Source organism: Paralichthys olivaceus, chromosome 5 (assembly GCF_024713975.1).
Source record: "Paralichthys olivaceus isolate ysfri-2021 chromosome 5, ASM2471397v2, whole genome shotgun sequence".
Classification (NCBI taxonomy): Eukaryota; Metazoa; Chordata; class Actinopteri; order Pleuronectiformes; family Paralichthyidae; genus Paralichthys; species Paralichthys olivaceus.
In genome coordinates, this window is record NC_091097.1 from 898072 (window position 1) to 920000 (window position 21929).

The 21929-nt window shown below is 46.4% G+C and overlaps 1 protein-coding gene across 3 annotated transcripts in view; it reads left to right on the top strand.

Annotated features, from left to right (window-relative positions):
* Positions 1–147: 147 nt before the first annotated feature.
* The window catches only part of hdac5 (histone deacetylase 5), a 27645-nt gene continuing 5863 nt past the window's right edge, over positions 148–21929 (top strand). Inside the window, exons 1-17 of one of the 3 annotated variants that reach the window (XM_069525052.1) lie at positions 256–467; positions 4273–4426; positions 8861–9043; positions 14842–14928; positions 15306–15556; positions 15687–15831; positions 15921–16026; positions 16438–16571; positions 17830–17961; positions 18098–18207; positions 18530–18646; positions 18843–18954; positions 19084–19197; positions 19298–19491; positions 19567–19685; positions 19776–19971; positions 21567–21678. In XM_069525052.1, the coding sequence (XP_069381153.1) occupies positions 4405–4426; positions 8861–9043; positions 14842–14928; positions 15306–15556; positions 15687–15831; positions 15921–16026; positions 16438–16571; positions 17830–17961; positions 18098–18207; positions 18530–18646; positions 18843–18954; positions 19084–19197; positions 19298–19491; positions 19567–19685; positions 19776–19971; positions 21567–21678 (2134 nt within the window). In that variant the 5' untranslated portion in view covers positions 256–467; positions 4273–4404. Of the gene's footprint in view, positions 468–4272; positions 4427–8860; positions 9044–14841; positions 14929–15305; positions 15557–15686; positions 15832–15920; positions 16027–16437; positions 16572–17829; positions 17962–18097; positions 18208–18529; positions 18647–18842; positions 18955–19083; positions 19198–19297; positions 19492–19566; positions 19686–19775; positions 19972–21566; positions 21679–21929 lie in introns of all 3 variants that reach the window. The other 2 variants (XM_069525053.1, XM_069525054.1) reach the window with 2 other exon arrangements.

The window sequence follows — 21929 nt, forward strand, 5'->3', positions numbered from 1 at the left end:
TCTCTCTATCTATCTGTCTGTCTGTCTCTCTATCTGTCTGTCTGTCCTCCTCCATTGGTTTCCATGTAGTGTATTTTTAGCAGCAGCCTGGTCACGTGGCAGGAGGAGGACGTCAGTAATGTTGTTGTTGGTGGAGAGAGAGGGAGAGAGAGAGAGAGAGAGAGGGAGAGAGAGAGAGAGAGAGAGAGAGGGAGAGAGAGGGAGAGAGAGAGAGGGAGAGACAGAGAGGGAGAGAGAGAGGGAGAGACAGAGAGAGAGAGAGAGGGAGAGAGAGAGAGGGAGAGAGAGTAAATATGGAGGAGGAGGTGAGATCCGCTGCTTTTGTTCCAAAATAAAATAAAGCAGGAGACAGGAGCTCCGCGGGAGGGAGACACACCGAGGCTCAGCGGACACCGAGCCGGGAGGAAGCGACCTCTGCGCGGTAAACGCGTTCCAGGAGGACCCGCCGACATCCACGGAGCCGAGAGGTTTGTGTGTGTGTGTGTGTGTGTGTGTGTGTGTTTGTGTGTGTGTGTGTGTGTGTGTGTGTGTGTGTGTGTGTGTGTGTGTGTGTGTCCATGAAGGATAAACCCACCGACAGGAAGTTGAAGGTTTCTGGGAGAAACAACACAATTTAAACACCGCAGCTAACTTTGACGTTAGCTGCAGCTGGAGCTAAAGCTAAAGGACAGAAGATGACACCTCACACTGACACCAGCAGCTAACCAGCAGCTAACCAGCATCTAACCAGCAGCTAACCAGCAGCTAACCAGCAGCTAACTGGGACCAGCAGGAGCTAACCAGTCATGTACATGAACCCTCTTCACTAGTTTACAGCTGCTGGATAAAGGATAACCAGTTACTTACCAGTACTACACATTTACAACCAGATATCCCAGTAAACCAACAGCTTACTAGCTACCAGACAGATTACAAGTCCGAACCAGTGGTAACCAGGAGCAGTAACCAGTCATTAACCAGTCATTAACCAGTCGTTAACCCTTGTCATCAGTGGGCGGATAGAGGATAACCAGTTACTGACCAGTGAAGACTTTACAAACATAACCTAGTAACACAACAGCTTTTACTAGTATTAGCAAGTACGTACCATAAATCCTCCTGTATAAACTTGAGCAGTGATCGTTAGCAATGTCAATTATGAGTCCCTGTTGTAAACGTGTGTGAGACGTTGTGTTGTGTTATTATATTATATAGTAAAGGTGTGTGTGACGTTGTGTTGTGTTATTATATTATGTAGTAAAGGTGTGTGTGTGTGATGTTGTGCCATCAATAATATTCTATCACCTTTTATAGAGATTTAAACAGAGTGAAGTTAGATCGCTTTGTGTTCATCCTACCTGGTTTATCTGCACTGCATTAATCGTTTTTCAGATCCACTTGCAGTCAGCTGTTTATCACTCCACAGGAAATATACAAGCTACTGGTTGCCGTCCGTGTTTGTTTTGGTAAAAGAACACGTTCAGGTGTTCTCGTGCGGTTTGTGGGGTCATCGCCCACCGAGGCTCCGCTCCGCCTGTTGTACTTTCTCAGTACTCAGGTTTATGCTGCTCCCTGTCAGAAGCTGAAACATGTGTGTGCGTTGGTGCAAGCAGGTTTTGATTGTGACTTCGTAGGCTTCAGCTCGTCTCCAGGTTTGTCCCGAGCTCTAAAATCTCCTTGATGATGAATTATTGCTTGAACCGTTAAACGTCCCTGACATGCAGCCCACAAATCATCCAGGGCGCTGCTGTGGGCTCGTCTGCGTTGGGGCTGGTAGTGCGGCATTCACACGCGTATTTGACTCGGACACATGACAACTTGGTGGGGATTTCAGCAGTCATTGCCACTCCTCAGTGATGCTACATGCTCTATTCATAGACCAGTGGTAGGGTATAGTTATCATACACACACCAGCTCGTTGCTCTGGAGGTGCAGTATGCTTCTAGAGCCCTGCTCCACACGAGGAGCTCATCTCCTCAGAATGAGTGAGGCTGTCTGCAGTGATGGAAGCCGGTAGAACAAATCACAACCTGTGTGGCATCACATGGAGGCCACACATTCTCCTGCTGGATTCTCACCTGGACAGTTTCCAGATGTTTTACAAGGAGGCCGCAGGAAAAAAATTCCAGAAAATGTCCAGAGACACTGACATCGGACGTTTTCGGAAAATTCCATGAAATCTCAGACTGAAAGTAAAATACCTGAAACACTACTGATCCCTTGAATGACATAAGTAAAAGCTACTCTTTAATGGAACTCTTTCCCTGACACCAGGTTGTCACCTTTGTGTTTGCTCGAGCATGTTTACTGGGCTGGGTGACGATCGCTGATTTGCAGCAATGAATGGAAACACAGCAAACCAGTCTGTCGAGATGATTACAGCTCTGATTGCAGTTTGAGAAGCTGTGTTCACAGTATTCTAGCTCTCCTCTCTCTGTCATCCTTTCATTCTCCTGTGTCCTTCTTTACACTCAAGGCCTCGTTTGGTGTTTTGTCCAAGTTGTAGGATCCATTGTAAAAAACAAGGTCATACACACACATCTTCAATCTGGCAGTCAGCTGGTTCAATTAGACGAGGCAGGATGTGACATCGTGAAGAACCTTTTTTTAAGCACATATTTGAGTGAGCAACTTTTTAAAGCTGTTTTTAGACATGAAGTCTGGAGAATGTCGCACAATGGGGTCTGGACATTCTCCGGAGTTTTTCTTTTACACATGAAGAACGCCGCAGGAGATTCTTTGCTCAGACGCGTTCACAACAACACATAAATCTCCAGAGCGTTCAGGTGAGGTGCGGCGCAGGAGGCAGAGGCAGGACGTTTAAATTACTGTTTTCGTTTACAGGACATCGACACCGACGTCGGCCATTATCACCAAAATCTTTCTCTTGACTTCAGCTTTCCATCCATTGCATCCACTCGCTCGTGGTGAATCCTCCAGAAATTCTCTTGCTGTTTTCTCACATGAGCTCATTAGGACATTATTCAGAGTTTAATGGGGGGCTGGCAGGCGTAACTCCGCAGAAAGTCCGTGTGTGTGTGTGAGACGGAAAACTAGTTCAAGCGAGCAAGGAGAAAGAGACTACAAACACAAAGTGCGAGAGGCTGATTATGACTCTGACTCTACATCCTAGCTCTGTTTCACACTCGCTGTTTGTTTAGGGAAGAGGTGCTCAGGTGAACCGTTACCACGGCAGCCAGCTCCCTGGTTGCCAGGCAGCACTTCCTGCTCCTCTCCAGAATGGGAGGGCCCAGGTATTTTAGGAAATGATGGTGTGAAGAGGAGGAGGAGGATGAGGCAGCGAAGTGAGAGAGAAAGAGAAAGAGATTTTTATTTCTCTTTGAGGTACGTGACTTTCTTTCTTAGTCTGTCACTGCTGGTTTTCTAACCTAAGAAGTACACACACACACACACACACACACACACACACACACACACACACTCACACACACACACACACACACACACACACAGCCTGTAGTTATGGAGCAGTAAATTGTTTGTGTCATGCAGTTGACTGCAGATAGATGCACTGTCTGAATGTTGATGACAAAACTGTTCTGCAAAGATTCTGTGAGGAGCTTTGAGGGAGAAGAACTCAGAAAATGTATCAAAGACCGTCTGACAAGAAAGTTATTCTGGATGTCGGAGTGTGTGACGTCTCGCTGAGCATCATGTCCTCTACCTCACATAGGAGAACTTTGTTGAAATGAGACCAGTAGGTGGCGCCAGAGGACCAGGCAGTCCCACGATGCAACAGGGTGCAGCTTGTTTCTTTAATTCATTTAATTCCTGTTGGGTCAGGACACATGTTGACAAATCATTGACAAATGACCAAGATAAAATCAGACTTGACTGATGTCTAGAGATGAAATGAACTTTGGTATGAGAGAGGAAAGCTGTAAAAAAATAAATGGAGATGAAAGAAGTAATTAAACATTTAAGAGGCAACATTAAAAAGTTAAATCCATGAATTGACCAAGTCATTGTTTATCACGTGTGGATGATCAATCAGTTACTGTACACTGTCTTTTTGTCCGTTTGGTAATGCAACATAAAATACAGATTAGTGTATGAGTCCTCTGAACCTCCGCTAACTCCAAACTGACTAATGGAGAAAAACAAACATCTGCCCTCAGACATATCTAAAAAAAAGAGTGTGAGAATAATTCTAATCTGTTCCAAACCTGTGCTGAGGTTTGATGTCATCAAATTCAAATGAAGTAACTAATTTAAAGGATTTTCAAACCTCGAAAAGCTTGTTATTAAAAAAATGTATATTCCCTTTTGCAGAAAAGCCGACATTAAGAAAAGAGTGTGATTCGTCTGCCCTCTGACACATGGCCGAGACAGAGGACCCACTTTAACTCACACACACACATTCACAGTGGACGCACTGGGGAGAGACGTCCATATACAACCTTGATGAGTTCATTACACACCTCAGGTAAGTGTGAGTCTTTGTATTCCACACAGCTGCTGTGGTTAATAGTTGTGTGACTGGTTTATATCATTCGCCTTAAATGAAGATCAACGGCGTGTCTCCACTTCCACCCTCTATCCAGAGAGGAAGTTAAAATCTCCTGTGTATCGACACCGCCATCTTGCACATCTGCAGCTTGAGCTGTAACAATCACAGGTCGATGCACCCATTCGACCAATCACAAGTCAGTCTCGGCTGTCAATCATGACGCTTCAGCCCATTTCTATATCATCCAATAACTAATTTAAACTTAAATTAACCAAACTAAATTTCATTTGGTTTCATTAAATTACATGTAGGAGGTATGTTGTGTATGCAGTACTGATGCCATCCAGCAGGTGATGATTGAGACGCTTTGGCTTCACTTTTGGGGACATGTCGCGTCTCCCATCTTTGTTCACAGTCTATGGTTTATACTGGTGTCACGGTGCTATCTGACTGACGGGGTGGTGCTGACATCAGCAGTGGTGGTCGTCGTCCTCCGTCTTTGTGTTTGAATCCTTTTTAGACCCTTGGCACAATGCCAGTGCTGCACACTGTTCTGTCATATGATCCTGGACATGTCATGACTGGAGAATCTCCTGCTGTGTCGTTCATATGTGAAATGCAAACTCCAGAGAAAGTCCGTACCCGATCGTGTGGACATTCTCCAGTCGTGTGGTTTGTTGTTGCACTTGTGGTGAAGCCTTCTGATCCAGCAGCCGACACTTTCCTGATCAGAGTTTAACCAGTGTGAGGCGGAGGTGAAGTACCTGACGCCTTGTTGGAGAATCAGTCATATCTGTGTTCACGTGTGTCTGTCTGTGCTCGTGTGGACACATTGGTTTCAAACTATAACTCTGAGGACGTATATATATATATATATATATATATATATATATATGATTGTGAAATGACGCCTGTCAGGAGATGAGGTCCTGCTCATATCACACAGCCCCTGACGTCAGACTGCTGAACTGGGTATCACAGAATCCCGACACCTTTAAGGCCACCTCGGGTGTCTTTTGACAACTTTGTCTCTGACTGACTGGCCGTACTCGGTTGTCATAGATACAGAAATAGCACAGATGTAGTACATGATAAAAACACACACACACACACACACACACACACACACACACACACACACACACACACACACACACACACACACAGCAGTGTGACTCCAGGGTTTGATGCGCCTCAAATAGAAACGCAGAGATGAGTCATCCACTGAGCTACTGCAGTACACACACGCACACACACACACACACACACACACACACACACACACACACGCACACACACACACACGCACACACACTCACGCACACACACCCACCTTTAGCAGATGTGTTTAGTATGTGAGACTGAGGAGATGTCAGACAGGTTGCCTGGCCAGTTTTCAGTATTTACATTTCTTCTCTTCTATCTATTCAGTCTCTGTGCTTGTGTCACACAGAGGCGGCTCTGACTCTGCCTGAGGACGCACAGAGCTGGTTTCATAGGAGGTGATGAAGAGGAGGTGAGATGGAGGTGATGATCAAATGAAATATTATCATTCCTGGAAAGGAAACTGTCACAGCAGCAGCAACAATCAGACATGAAACGTGGACAGTTATGGAGGAGTGAAAATCATTTCGAATGATCCTGCGCTGATCTACTGGAGCCATTCAAGACATTTAGGGTTTTGCCATCAGCTGCATGGAGCCTAATTCGTATTTTTTTTAAATCCATGGTGGAAACATCGTGGTACACTCCGTTAAAACACTGGAGCCTGTTCCTTAAAGTGCAGCTACACTCAGGACTGAGCCACCGAATGGAATAAACAAAACCTATAAATAGCCAGTGGTTTTAATTAATAATATCCACACTGACAGCACAGTGAGCGGTGCAGCTTCTGGTTAAAAAAGTGACCTTTCTGTGATTCTCCATGACATTTTTCTACATCAGGCGCTGGGGGGCGGGATTATCTGGACCAATAAGAGCAATAAAACCAGCCGGACATTGTGATCACCATTAAAAACCCGGAGCTTCTGTCGTGTGCAGTCTGCAAATAAAACTTTATTCTGTCATGTTTGTTTGCAGATGTTCTTACAGAGTTAGGAGCCACCCTGTAGTCCGCCATCGTTGATGTTGTGCTTGAAGTTGGTGCTAGCGTTGCTGGGAAAACATATAGATTCACATATACAGTGAGATGAGGATGTGGCTCTGTGGGGGTCCAGTCTGTGGAAATGTGAACTGCGGTCATGAGCTTCTATGTCATAGTTTCCAAACATCTCAGTTTCAGTTCAGACTGAAATCCAGCCCCAGCGTTTGGAGACTAAAACTAAAACACTCCGCAGCAGTGTGGACGTCGGGCGCCTCTGTAGCAGAGTTGATGTGTTTTCAAACCAGGACGTAGTCGTGTGGACGTAGCACTGGACAGAGGTTACAGCTGATCACATTAGATTTGCAGGCGTTTGCTCATAAACCATAAGTACTGAACAATCATGTTGTTGGACATGATGACGGTGCTGAATGTGACGGTCATCACCACCGAGTCCGACCAATGAACGTCCGTACAAATCTGAGCCGCTTCACTGACGGGTGATCTCTGGGAAACTGCACCACAGAAACATGACATCGCTGTACGGCCGCCGCCCCCTCCTCCACCCCACCCCCCACCCCAGAGCTGTAGGCTTACTGCCCCCCCACCCCAGCCTCTCCCCGTCTCTCTCTCTCTCTCTCTCTCTCTCCCTGTTTCTATTTTTATCTGTAGCTCCTCCTCCTCTCCGGCAGGCTATTTTCATCTCTAGTCCCTCCATCAACCCCCCCATCTCGTGCGTTATAAATGCTTCTCTCCTCTCCGCTCCCATACTCTTTCTTTAGCAGCCAATGTCGATGCACACACAACAGAAATATGAAGCAAGGAAAAGACGGCGATGAATGAAGATGGATGGACCATGACGGAGTGCCTGTGTCCCCCTCTGTCTCGCTGCTGCTGATGAGACGTTCACTCAAATGAAACAAGCTGCCGCCGACTTTCTCTTCTTCCTCAGAACTTCCTTCCCACCTAGTGATCTACTTTTACTCTCTCTCTCTCTCTCTCTCTCGTTCATTCAGCCCAAAGAGCGTCAGACACACACACACACACACAGACACACAAACTCCCTCACACACCATGACTCTTAGACAGTGAACATGAGCCGTCTGACCAGCAGCTCTGCCTCTCTGTCCTCCTCGTGTGTTTTGGAGGTGGAGATAAGAGGCCAACATGTGATCCCCTGGCCGTTCATTTTTCTGGGAGGATTCTAAAGCTTCGCTCTTCCTCTCCAGCTCAGCCTTCCCCTGCTCACTTCTCCTCTTTTTTTCTTATGCGCTCTCTCTCTCTCTCTCTCCCTCCTTCCTTCCATTTCCCTTTCACTGTCATTCTCTCAGCTCTTCGTTCTAATTTTGGAAGCATGGAACCTCGGGGAGCGTTCTCCCAAAGCTATTTACGTCCTTGCCTCTCCTCCTCCTCCTCCTCTTCCTCCACCCCCTCCTCCTCTCCTCTCCTCTCCCTCTCGTCAGCCAGGAGGAGAACAGCATGAGGATCCTTTGATGCACCGGAGCAGGGGAATTCGGCTTCTCCCTGTCTCTGTATTTGTGTTGTGTTATTAGCTGTGGGAAGCAGCAGAGAGGCTGCAGCAGCTCCGCTCTCCAGCCGAGCCCTCTCGTCACTTCTCAGTTTGGAATCGCTTGGTTTTTCATCACAAGCAACCGGATTTGATTGGTTCCCTTCTGGTCTTGGTTTGCGAGTTGTTAGTGGGTAAAGACTCTTAACACACCAGAAGGAATAAACTTTTTTTTTCTTGCTTTTTCTGCAACACTGACCCAAAAGGCAGCAGCCGCTGTCCCCGTCTCAGGAGCTGGTGGAGTGTCGTGCATGGATCAGGACCCCCAGGTGATGCAGAAGTTACATTTCAGGACATTTCTCTGCCTGGTCCTTTCTGGGAAGCCTGTATTTCCACGATTTGACCTTCAAATTTGATTCAACGGGTTGATTTCTGGAACCTGTGGCTGAGGCGACAACATTAGAAAGGAGGATATTGTGTTAAGTCTCAGTGACTGGTCATCACAGCACAAACGGAGCAGCAGATACAGCAGCAGCTCCACATCGCTCTGGAGCTGAAGCAGACTCTCTCTGCTGGATTACACAACAAAAGCTCAGAGGAGTTCTTTCTTCCCATCTTTCTTTTTTTTGATGGCATTTGTGGTCATTATTTTCTATCAACTTTGAGATCGTTTTACGATAAAGGAAGTTTTCAAATTAGCAGCTTATTCCTCTTTGAAAGCACAACTCAATGTTTGTCGATCTCTGTCTTTGGCAACTTGAGTCCTGAACTAAGCCATGGCGGTTTCCCCAAAGAGAAACTGACTTTGTCATTTTCCTGACAGAAGAGAAGGCTGCCTCTTGTCTTGGCATGCTGTTGCGTCCCACAGTGTCAGGATTGTGCGCCATGTTGCAGACCATCTATGAGACTGAGTCCTGCTTTTCCTCCACGAGCACCGACAGCCACCATCAGCCTCTGGAGCTCCTGAATGGCAACGGGAGCTCCAGCGCTGCCATGCCCACCACCGGTGAGTCATATCTGGGAAATAGGTGTGTGTGTGTTTCAGAGGAATGAAGCGTGTGTGTGTGTGTGTGGGCTGGACAGTGGATTTAAGTCAGAGGTTTTCAAACTGAGATGCTCACGCTCCTGGAGGGGCGCAGGGGGAGAGGCGTGAGACAAACACACAGGTTTGAGTTTCTTGAAAGGGGTCAGGTGCGTGCCAGCGTCCTGAAAACCAAAGAAAGCCGGTAATGACTGGATTGGCTCACTTACCAACACGGTCAGCAGCAACACTGGCTGTGACACACACAGCTTAAGGGGCAGTTGAGGTATTTTTAAAAATCTCTCAATGCCAGGTTGTCACATTTCACCTCAGATTTAATAACTCATGACACAAATGTTTAGATTTGGAGTGAGTTTCACTTCTGTTTAATAACACGATCTACGATGTCCATGAATCACAGTCAAGAAGAAGCTGCATGTATCTCCACACTCTGCTGCTCTCGACGGCTCCTGGTCAGTTTCAGCAGTTTTCATCTTTGCCTGGGAACATGTTTCTGCTCCTAACCTGTGTTGTGTTCGACTAACTCCCCCTCTACGTGTTTTAGTGAAGTGGAGCTGGTCAGTTGAGTCATTTATCAAATGCTCAAACACACCTCTGGTGTGTGAGCAGAGAAATTCAGTGGCTCCATTGAGACACATGGCTGCTAAAAGGTATTAATGTCCGGTGCCAGGAGGTGAGCTGAGGTTGTAGCGTGGCTCGATGCCACCTCCTGATTCCAGGAGATTGTTAGTTGGTTCAAACAGGACGCACATTCACTTTAATCTTCTTTTCGCAATTATACTCTTGGCACACTGGCAAACCCAGATCAGTGTATAAGTGTGTTTGTTTGTGTGTTTGTTTGTGTGTGTGTGCGTTCAATCTTAGCTTGTCGCTAACTTAACCTCTGTCACCGACATTGGCTTCTTGAAATCATTGTTATGATTCCATGTGTCCCTTCCCCGAGACCAATTCAAAAACCAGATTGGAAATCAGAAACGCATGTAACGTATTTTAGCTGCTGTGTGTTACTCACCCTGTGTGGAAGATTGTTTCAGGGCCTGGCTCACGTTAAACCCTTTCAAAAACACACAGGTAACATTTCCCATAGAATGAATCCAATTCCTGCGAGAGAGAAAGAACTGATGCCACTCGCAGGTACGAGCGCAATGCAGCTGTTACTATGGTGTCTGACTGTCTATGTGGACGGTAACGACTTTACGGACAACAGCGTGAGCGAGTACAAGATAAATAGAGCTGCACACAGCTATACGATGCTGTGTTGAAGAGGTTGATGAACCGGAACCTTAAAGCTGCAGGCTGTAAAACCAAAACACAGTTCAAATGAACTGCACACAGCTCATTATTGTGTTTGTATCTGAACAGACGAACACACTCTGTGTAACTAATTGAACCAAATGACATCAAGCCTGGTGCATCACAACAGTCCGTATCCATGGATGACCTACTGTCTGCCAACCCATAATACTTCTGACCCCTCCGTCTCCATAGCAACGCCACACATGTGACTCCTCTCCCTCTCTCTAAGCTTCTAATTTGTCTAAAGTACACACAGCCATTATACTATTTTTACCTCACTCTCCGTCTTGCTCTGTCTTTTCTTTCTCCCTCTCTGACTCTCTCTCTTCTGGTTTTTTTTTTCGGAGTGTTTTGCAGGGCTGACGTCATTGTGCCTATTTTCTTTTAGCCACACGTGATGAACAGGGACAGAAAGAAGAGGACGGAGGAATATTGGCTTCCAGAATGACCTCCCAGCAGCAGCAGCAGCTTTGGAGTAGGAGACGCAACAGAAACAGAGAAAGAGGGAGAGAAGAGAAAACATATATACCTTTGTCTTCCCTCCTTCATGAATCATTCCTTTTTTTTTTTTTTTACCATCATTAGCAACAACCCATAATCAGCCAGCACTTAGTGTAGCATTGTTGATTCTCTGGATAAAGACAGGATCAGAGGATCTGAAAGACGGAGCACAAAGCTCTCCTGTCTCAGGCAGATGTTGGAAATTCCCAGTTTCAGGGCTTAACTCTCACTTTTTTGCACATGTGCTCCTGAGCTGAGAAATTTAGGAGCACATAACTTTAGTGGCGTAATGAAAAAATGAAGCGTGTGTTGCTTAATAAAGGAAAAACTGAGGAGAGGTTCAGGCTAAATGATTTGATGTAAAAACTGTTTTTAGAAGTGACGTGTTGATCAAGTTATTTTGATCCTGATGTTGACTAAGTGTTCTGTGTGTGACACATTCAAATGATGCAGCTTTAGACGAGGTCACCTCACAAACCTCATATTGAACTGAGCTGCTTCATTCAAATACTGAACGACCTGATTCAAATATATCTTTAAGAGTGAGGTTGTTGACATGTTATGAATGAAAGTTCAGCTGGGAGAATGCTGCCACCGGACGAGATGTCTCAACACACAGTCTCACACACTTTCTTTTACCAGTCGAGTTAAATTTAGACCTATCGTCAACTTATTGACAGAATGAACATTTATTAGTTACACTGGCGACAGCGACGCCCAGCAGCAGCTAAAAGTGAAAAGCTGAAGTGGAAAGTTTCTAACGCTGCTTCGCTGAGAGAGCGAAGCGTCTGCGTGGGTTTCCTCCGGCTTCTCCCACAGTTCAAACATGTAGATCGGGGTCCACAGTCGTCCAATATTAAAAAAAAAAAACTACTACTTCTCTAGTAATTCTTCAACTGAAACTGTTTGTTACGTGTCACGAGTTTATTGGATTTGAAAGAACAGAAAATGAATAAATCCTCAGGTTTAATATTCTGTGTGAAATCTGTTGCCTGCAGTCCACAGACTTTCCCACGGCTTCACTGCCGCCTTCCTCAAATCCTGCTTGTTATGGAGTCTTCAGTCTGCTCTGCAGGAAGAGGAATGCAGCTCAGTCAGACTCAGATCAGATGACTGACTCGGGCTGTCGAGGATATTCCACCTCTTCACCTTTAAAAGCCTTTGGTTGCTTTGGTCGTATGTGTAGGATCGTTGTCCTGCTGAAAATCCAATCAGACTGAATCTGATTACACCCAGTGCGCCCGTAAGTTTCGTGTTTCTGACGTTAACCAGGACTTTGCATCTTGTTGTGAATCCTCTGCAGTTTTGGTCATGAGGTCTTTTCTTGAATGCTGACGAGGAAACGTCGATGACGTCCACCTACGTCCTGGAGACACTTCTTGACTTGCTCTACTGTCACAAGGGTTTTTTTCACCACAAAAAATATTTTGTACTCGCCCACAAATCTTGTGTTCCCTCTCTACCAGGTTGTTCGCGCCCGGTCCGCTTGTGGTGAAGTAGAATCTGTATTGTTGCGATAATACGATTATTAACATAATTCATAATTTAAATATGAATCCAATAATAAGATTAATATTATGATTCAATATGATTTGTATTGTTATTATATTATATTTTCTTGAACCTTCCTTCCCTCTCCTCCAAATAACGATTATTAATGATAATGACACAAACTCTGGTCTCGTCCTCCTTGTTTGTTTTGTCAGTGTCTTGTCACCGGCAAATGAAAAAAACAACTCGTGTAGAAAACCTTCGGCTGCAGCTTCTCATTTTTACCTGGTGCTGAGCGTCGCTGTCGTCAGTTAAATAACAAACGCGCTGCTGGTCGGTCGTATCAGCTGCAACTAATTACCTTGACGACAGCTCTAAATCAAGCGTGGCTGTTGTCGGTTTATGTGCTCTCCGCCCTCCGCTGTCAGTTCTGGTCAAAGATATCTTGTGAGAGAAGAACCCCCACTCTGTCACACCACTGTACAACCATAAGGGATCTTCCAGCAGAATGAGACATCTTTGTGTTTCGTGTCACGTCGTTGTCGAGGGTTTGGTGTTCTCCGTCGTTAACTTTCATTCACATCGTATTTATGCATCGTTGAAGAAATGCAAAGTAAGTGGAGGATGTGATGCTCAACAACCGGATCGCTGTTTACCATCGGCCCATTCCTCCTTTCTTTGTGCTGGACTGAGTAGTTTTCATGCCCACGCTGCTCCTGAGCTTAAGGTGACTGTGTGGTATTAGCATGATGCATACAGATGTGTAGAGTCAGGAATAGAGTCATAGTAGCACTGAGGTCTGCGTCTCCCAGGATTAACTGACGGCCCACACTGGATGCACAGACTGTCTTTTATTCTCTTTACTGCATCCATCCTGGTGCATGACTTACTGAGTGTAACTGCAGTGAGCCGGAGACTCTTATGATTGACTGAAAGGTTGCCCCGCCTCTTTCAACAGACTGTACGTTAGTGTGTGTGTGTGTGTGTGTGTGTGTGTGTGTGTGTGTGTGTGTGTGTGTTTACCAGACTATAAATGTCTTCAGTTTGACGTCAGACCCTGGCTGCTGTGGAATGCTGCTCTCTTGCCAAACAGACTGTTGTACACACACTCACAGACCAGTCTCTCACACACACACACACACACACACTGTGTGTGTGTCGCAGTAGAAGGGGAGACACGTGCGTCACAGTGAAATGCCAGAATATTTGTTTATAGGTAAACTGTGAGGGGGGTGCACACACACAGACACACACACTTATTTATCTCTGGCTCTCTCAAAGTTTTCTGTTTCTTGATTTAGTCTGGATTAGAATCTGACTTTGCGACCCCTCTACTCAGTGCAGGTAGAGATAAATGAAATCCGTCCTCATCTAACTGATCATCATCCTCCAGGACAGGGCTAATGATCTTAGCCTGATTGTGGGTTTAGAGTCGAGCCCACGTGGGACGCAGGAGCAGAAAGGGGGCGTGTCAAAGATTGGGAGGTGACCAATCAGAACACCTTCCTATAGAAAGGTTGGAGTGCAGACGACACAGTAGATACTTCCTAATTGGATTTCCTCCCTGGCCAGCAGACAGGAAATAGTCTGACGTCCCAACATGATGCAGAGTGTGGTTTCATCCAGGAAGTAGCCTGATTCAGAAGTGTAATCACCCATGAACAGGAGAGCTTACTATGCCAGGTCAGGGTCACTGCCCTGCTCAAAGGCACATTTACAGGTGGCGGTGATGACAAAATGTATGTAGTGGAAACTATAAATAAAGATGGACGACAGGAAGCTAATCTCCTGCTGCGTTCTTCATGTGTGCAAGGCAATGTCATCCGTCAGCTTTCTCCAGAGTTCGTGTCTGATGCTGCTCAGGTGGAGCTGCAACATTCAAACTTTATCTTAAAACCGTGTTCATGCAGGAAGCCTGAACTAGAAGTCACACGTGTTGCAGGGATCAGAGGTAAACTGGCTTTTTGCACAGGGATGTAGTTTGTTCGTTCAGTGACGATATGAGGCGCCATCACACCAATCCGTGACCACGTCGGTTTTATTTCTGCCAGGCTTGAAAAGATGATGAATCTCTGCTCGATGACTTCACACAGCTTTAATTTCACCTGGTGAGACGTCAGCCCATGCCGCTCTGTTCCCTGAAGCGGGAAATCAATATTCATTTGTCGTACTGATTAGTCCAAGTGGCTGCAAATCCAAACCAGTGCAGAGCAATGAATCTGTCACAGACTGACATATTAAGCTTTAGCATTTCATGGTGTATATACAGCAATTTACTAAATACCTGCAGTGTTCTGTAGTTGGATGTGGGCTAGGGATGCTGTGTTCCTCACTTTCTTTCAACGGCACTTACACAACTCATCTGAATACAATTGCCTGTGTGTGTGTGTGATGTAATATTCTGCGCTGTCCCTGACAATATTTTCCAGACTCATCAGTCCCATTTTTCCTCTTCTTTTCTGTCTGTCCTGCAGTAGTGGAGGTGAAGAGCAGCCTCCCGTCGGGCATGCAGAGCCCGGTGGGAACAGCCAACGAGCTCAGAGGAGGAGGTGGAGAGGGTGGTGAGTCCTTTAAGAGTCCTTGAGGTGGGGGGGGGGGGGGGTTCCAGGATTTCTAAAAGTGGATCAGTGACATAGTGAGGAGATTTCAAGGGATCCTGATGATCATTCAGCGGCTTTACGTCATTTCACTTAAAGGAATTCTTTAAAGATCATTCAGAGGACACAGTCCATCGACTGGGCCGTAGTGGTGCAGTAGAGTCAGACTCGGCTGTTTTCAATGGGAACTTTCTGTCAGATTCAATCAGCAGGTTAGTTAGACAATTAAACACAGTGCAGAGGAAAACAAGAGGACGTGGATAGAAAAAGAAATCTGAAGATGCAGTCCTTCAAACAAATGTAAAAACCTGGACCACTTGGTAATTTGCTGCTTTTTTCAGGTGAGGGTCCAGGGGAAGGCCCAGGAGGAGGAGGAAGCCCGATGGACCTGCGGACGGAGCCCAGGGTGGGGTCTCTGTCTGGGGGTTCAGCGGCGGTGGACACGACCCTGAGAGAGCAGCAGCTCCAGCAGGAACTGGTGATACTCAAACAGCAGCAGGAGCTCCAGAAACAGCTGCTGTTTGCAGAGTTCCAAAAAAAACACGAAGTGCTAACGAGACAACACGAAGTCCAGCTGCAGGAACACCTGAAGGTAAATATAGAAACAGTCAGGGAGTCATTTTGTTCCTCTCAGAACGTACAGTATAAGCATATCGGCCACACAGCAATCAAACAACCGAGAGTCATTCAGCGAGGTGTGTGTGTGTTTGTGTGTATATTAGCAACAGCAGGAGCTGCTGGCAGCGAAGCGGCAGCAGGAGCTGGAGCAGAAGAGAAAACTGGAGCAGCAACGACACGAAGAACAGGAGAAACAGAGACTGGAGCAGCAACTGCTGCTGCTGAGGCACAAGGAGAAAGGAAAAGAGAGTAGGTTGCTGCTGATGTCACTACCAGGCCATCCACATGTTGGCGCTGTGACTGAAAGCTTGGTGTTTGTATGTGTGTGTTTCTGGAAGGTGCCATCGCCAGCACGGAAGTGAAGCTGAAGCTCCAGGAGTTCCTGCTCAGTAAGAAAGAGCCTGGTCCTGGTGGACTGAACCATTCCTTCTCCCCAAAATGCTGGTGAGCGTTCAGAGAGTTTAACTTGTCACATTTCAAATTCCTCAACTTAATCCTGGGAAGCCTCCAATGTCAGGTGACAAACACCTGACGTTGAGAAACCACTTACCACTTATCTTTTGAGGGTTGTGGGGGAGCTGCAGCCAATCACAGCTGACATTGGGCGAGAGGCAGGTGTTTTTTTCATTTTTGCGTGTTAGAAGCACCATCAACCCCCCCCCCCACTCACTCGCAGTGAATCCAACATGGGATCCCCCGCTGTGTTCTCACATTGAAGAAGAAATGAAGCAGGAGAACACAAACAGAAAACCAAAACCAACTGCTGCACTTCACTTAATTCTGTGAAACTGTTTTACCCAGTCGGCTAACTGCCATTCTGTGTGTGTGTGTGTGTGTGTGTTTGTGTGTGTGCAGGGGAGCCCAGCACTCCTCCCTGGAGCAGAGCTCTCCTCCGCAGAGTAACACCCCAGGAACTCCTCCTTCCTACAAACTGCCTCCACTGCTCGGGAACTACGAGAGCAAAGATGATTTCCCGCTCCGCAAGACGGGTACGAGATAGTGTGTGTGTGTGTCTGTGTGTGTGTGTCTGTGTGTGTGTGTGTGTGTGTGTGGGGTGATGACTCAGTCTGACTCATCGGTGAAGAGGTAGCTCAAACCTTGGTATAAAACACACACACACACTGTGTCAGACATATGTATATATAATATATAAAATAAAATGAGAATGTGTCAAAGCTGTTTCTCTGAACATGTGAGGTCAGAGTTAAGTGCGGGAACCTTCGGTGAATCTTACTCTTGTCATATCTGTCGACCTTCCTGATGATTGTGTCACAAATCAAAATTCAGCCACTTGTGTTTTTAGAACATTTTCAATTTGTGGATAGAAAAAAAATCTGAGTGACACAAACTTCACTTCAATTTTTAGTTGAATCTTTTTATCCGATGTTTATCTTGATATGTTCAATTTCTAATATAAGCATAATTTTAGTAGAGGGACATTTGTAGACATTCCCATTTCCTGATTTTAAAGATGGACAAACATGAGTGTTTGGAATAGTTGAGCTAATGGTCGGACATTCAGCACGACGGTATGTTCGTAGTTCTTAACAAGAAGAAGTGGATCAATCAAGGGAGACATTTTCTCTGACGCTTGTCAATGTGTGAGAGAGACTCAGGACATTTGCTGGTCTGTGATTGGACGTTTAGAGAATCCTCAGATTCTCGTCTGCCTGCTTCGTCCACTCTGACGCTTCTTTTTGCCGCTGCTAGCGTTAGCAGTAAGGTTTTCTGGAGGATTTCTCAGTAGCTGCCCTCACGTCGGTTCTGCAGAGGGTAAACAAACATTTACATAACACCCAGGTCTGTTGTTCAGAGTTTAAACCTGGATGTTTTCTTTCTGCTCCTTGCTCTTCACCTTGACTTTCAGACCAGAGCGACTTTAAAACACTCTCGCTGCTCATCCAGCGATCAGACCGGCCAGCCAACGAGCGGGGCCGCCAAAATGTAATGCAGCAGTGTCCCGCTGGCAAACCACCAGGCACCTCAATGTAACCCCATTAAATACTTCGCCAAAGAAAACACACCACTTTGAACACAATGAAACAAAAGAGACACAAACAGGCTCATCACATGAGAAACAGACCAACAGAAATGACACAAGGTTAAAAAACCGTCATTGAAATGTGTTTTCTTCTTTCACCTTTAACGAAAACTGTTAAAAAAACATGTTCGGGTTCTCTCTCTCTCTCTCTCTCTCTCTCTCTCTCTCTCTCTCTCTCTCTCTCTCTGTCTCTGGGTCTCGCTCAGTCTCGGAGCCCAACCTGAAGGTGCGTTCACGGTTGAAGCAGAAGGTGGCGGAGAGGCGGAGCTCTCCACTTCTCCGCAGGAAGGATGGAACCGTCATCAGCACCTTTAAGAAGAGAGCCATAGAGATATCAGGTGAACACGTTAACAGCTGGAGACATTTCACACTTAAACTGGCTTTAAATTCATTCTGAATAACAAATGTGGAGTTTTCATTCATTAACTTGAATTCTTCTCTCTCTCCTCCTGTTTCTTTTTGTCCCTCGACCAGTCTCGTCCCTCTGTAACAGCGCTCCAGGTTCAGGTCCCAGCAGTCCCAACAGTTCCAACTCAGCTATCGCCAACGGCAACACGGGATCAGTCCCCAACATACAGACTGAGGTACACACACACACACACACAACCACACAACCACTCAGACTTTTATTCTGAAGCAAGTTGTACTATACACGCAGCCGGAGCTCGCCACCTGCAGTTCATCGTGGTAAAAAGGAAGGTGAAGGCGGTGTCGAGCAACGCTGAACAAAAGTACTTTATAGAAACACATCGAGGAAAACGAAGAATGTAGCTCCGGAGAGAGGAGTCGGTAAAATGAGTCAGAGCTTACAGTCTGTGTTGAAAACAATGGTTACCATAGCAACCTGGATCAATCTGCAGTGTAACCGTCAACACCGAACTAACCAGTCTGTCCTCGTGTCCGCAGCTGAGATCTCTCCATCAAACGCTGGGGGCTGATGGGACACTGAGTCCGCTGAGTCTCTACACTTCGCCCTCGCTGCCAAATATTTCCCTGGGGCTCCCTGCGAACACTCACATCACGGTCAGTCCGCTCAACACACGGTGTCTCTGCCTGTGACTGAGAGAGAAACTGAAATGAGTCAATGCAGGGAATAAAGGTTTTATCAGGGGGCCGGCATAACGGCCGACCTCAGAACAAGGATGACACATGTCCCAAGTGATGGTGTGCTGTGAGGTAACCATGGTAACTATCTCCTCCCCCCCCCCCCCCCCTTCAGGCCCCCCAGAAGCTGTCTGCCCAGCAAGAGGCCGAACGACAAGCCATCCAATCACTGCGAGGAGGCGGGGCTCTAACGGGGAAGTTTCTCTCCACGTCCTCACTACCTGCAGGTGAACATCAGAAGATAATCACGCTTTGATTGGCCTCGTTTAACTTTATGTGGTGAATGAGTTTTAATGAGTTTTGAAATGTGTTGTTTTATTTGGAGCCTGTAAAGATTTAACATCGTCTCTGTGCAGGGGTCGGACACGATGTGGAGACTCCGCCCACCAGCTCTCATTCTGCCCATTCCTCATTACTGCAACATGTACTGCTGCTGGAGCAGGCCCGGCAACAGACTGCTATGCTAGCTGGTACACACACACACACACACACACACACACACACACACACACACACACACACACACACACACTAGACTACTAACATCAGCTCTTGTCTCAATCTGCTCAGTCCCCATGTACAGCCAGTCGCCGCTGGTTACGGCAGAGAGGGGCGTGTCGGGTGGCATGCGGACGGTCAACAAGCTGCCTCGCCATCGCCCGTTGGCTCGTACCCAGAGTGCACCTTTGCCCCAGTCCCCCCAAGCCCTGCAGCAGCTGGTGGTTCAGCAGCAACACCAGCACTTCCTGGAGAAACACTACAAGGTGCGCACGTTCACACACACACACACACACACACTCAGTTTTAAACATGTTCATATACTCACTTTTTGTGTCTAGATGCTGTCAAAGGGGGCTGAACTTCCCAGACCGCCCCCCACCCACCCAGAGGAGACGGAGGAGGAGCTAACAGAGACCAATGACATGCAGGAGGATGACGGAGGGACAGGACCTCACAGGTCAGTAATGGATGATCTTCATCTTTATGAATCTTAGTAACCGTTAACAACTTGATGTCATTTGTGAATCTGTATTGATATTTTGATCAGGCTTCAGAAGGAGGGGTCAGACGACAGCACGCCCTCCTCTGAGAGACTCAGCGTGCACCTGAAGTCTGAGGACGAGCGCGGGGGCATGCAGGTGAAAGGGGAGAGTACCGAGAGTGAGCTGGATGAAGAGGAGGAGGACGAAGATGTCATCCAGCTGGAGGAGGCTGACGAGGACGACAGGGGGATGTACACGCAGGTCTGTGTGGACACACTTCTCTCTGTATAGTTGGACATTTTTACATCCCGGTGGACGGTGGGACACCGCCGCTCAGACAGCTGAGCTCACTGACAAAAACTGAATTTCCTGTGAGCGTCATAATAAAAGTGAATTTGTATTTCACTAGTTAAATGTTTCGAATGTCAAGCTGCAGCTTTAGCAAACGTTTGGTTTCTTTTTACACAGATTATAAGATATGGATTATACAGATGATTTCCTCAGTGGACCACAGGCTCAGTCACCAATGTATTATCTCTTCAAGTCTCCTAACAATCATCAGCCACTCAGAGGTTCCACGTCAGCGTCAGGACATACACACATGTATCATCAGTGTCGTCTCCTGTCGACAGTTGGCTTGTCGCTTCAGGTGTTTTCCACCTTTACATAGTTGTTTTCACTCAAAGTAAAAATCCTCTGTAGATAAGACAGACACGTTCAACATCTGTGGCTCTGGTGAAGATTTGTGATGAGACTTCTCTCCTGGTTTTCCTCCGTTGTGCTTTGAAATGAAGGCATCGTGAATAGTGTGAACGTTACTACTGACCTGTGACCACGAATAGAATACAAAGAATATTTGTCTTGTATTGTGATACAGTAAATTTACAGTGGCACTTCATAATGTGCTCACAGCGCACAGCAGTCGGCTTTGGTTGACATTGGCGCCCGGAGGTTAGCGTTGTGCGTCAGGATCCCTCAGACAGCAGTGGTGTCGGTGTAGTTCCGGTTATGACACACTTCGTCTTCGGTCTCATCACGGCCGACGTACACCTCTGACCCGTGTTCAGCATGAGTGTGCTTGTGCTCAGTGCTCGAGGGAAAAGCAGCTTTTAATCGAGGGGCGAGTTGAATGGATCTGTCTGAAAGGTGCAATCACACGGAACACACAAGTACACGATGAGTCATCAATAGAAAGCTTTGACATAAACGATTTCATTATAAAACTACACAACATATATATGTATATGTATGTATGTATTTATATATATATATATATATATATATACTGAAATGTCATGTCAGTGTCCAGAGACTTGACAAACCACACACACGCACAGCTGTCAACGCTGCAGTGACATCATCAACTGGTGACTCAACCACTGGACTGTGTGTGTGTGTGTGTGTGTGTGTGTGTGTGTGTGTGTCTGTATACCTACAAGTGTGTCCGCCCACACACGATGAGTCACCCAGATTGCAGTAGGGAGCACAGCAATGCTTCCTATATATAGACTCTGCAGAACATGTGTGTCTGCAGTGATCTCACACACACACACACACACACACACACACACACACACACTATATACATTATATTACTTCACAATGACTTGTTGTTAAGTCATTAATATAAAACCTGTCAATCAAACAATTACTTTCAGTCTTAATTTAAAGGGCATGTTTTCATACTGTTTTTATGAATGAGCAGGCTGTTCTGTTATTTATGCACACGCACACACACACACGCACACACGCACACACACACACACACACACACACACACACACAGCTATCTGATTCATCCTTCTGCTGTGAGTCCTAATTCTCCCACCCTCTACCTCTCCTCCTTTTCCCATCAGACCTTGCAGCAGTTGGGCGTGTTCCAGTCGTCATTGCCCCACAGACCTCTGGGAAGAGCACAGTCGTCCCCCGCAGCCACCGTCAATCTCATCAAACACCTCTTCACCACTGGTCAGTTTTGTTTGTGTGCTCATCTGGTTTGTGATTGGATTAGTCTGAAATCAGTGGTGTTGGTCCGCCTACCTGCGATGATTGTTGCTTAGCAACAGAGAGCTGACTGTGTTGGCTGACGCTTCAGATGAACCAGCTGAACTGAATGAAATACAATAAATTAGTGGTGTCTCCTGTTTTTTAAAAGAGTCAGGTCTCTGGTTATTGTTGCCTCTTCCTTCTTGTTTGTGTTTCGTTGTGTTGCTGCTGTT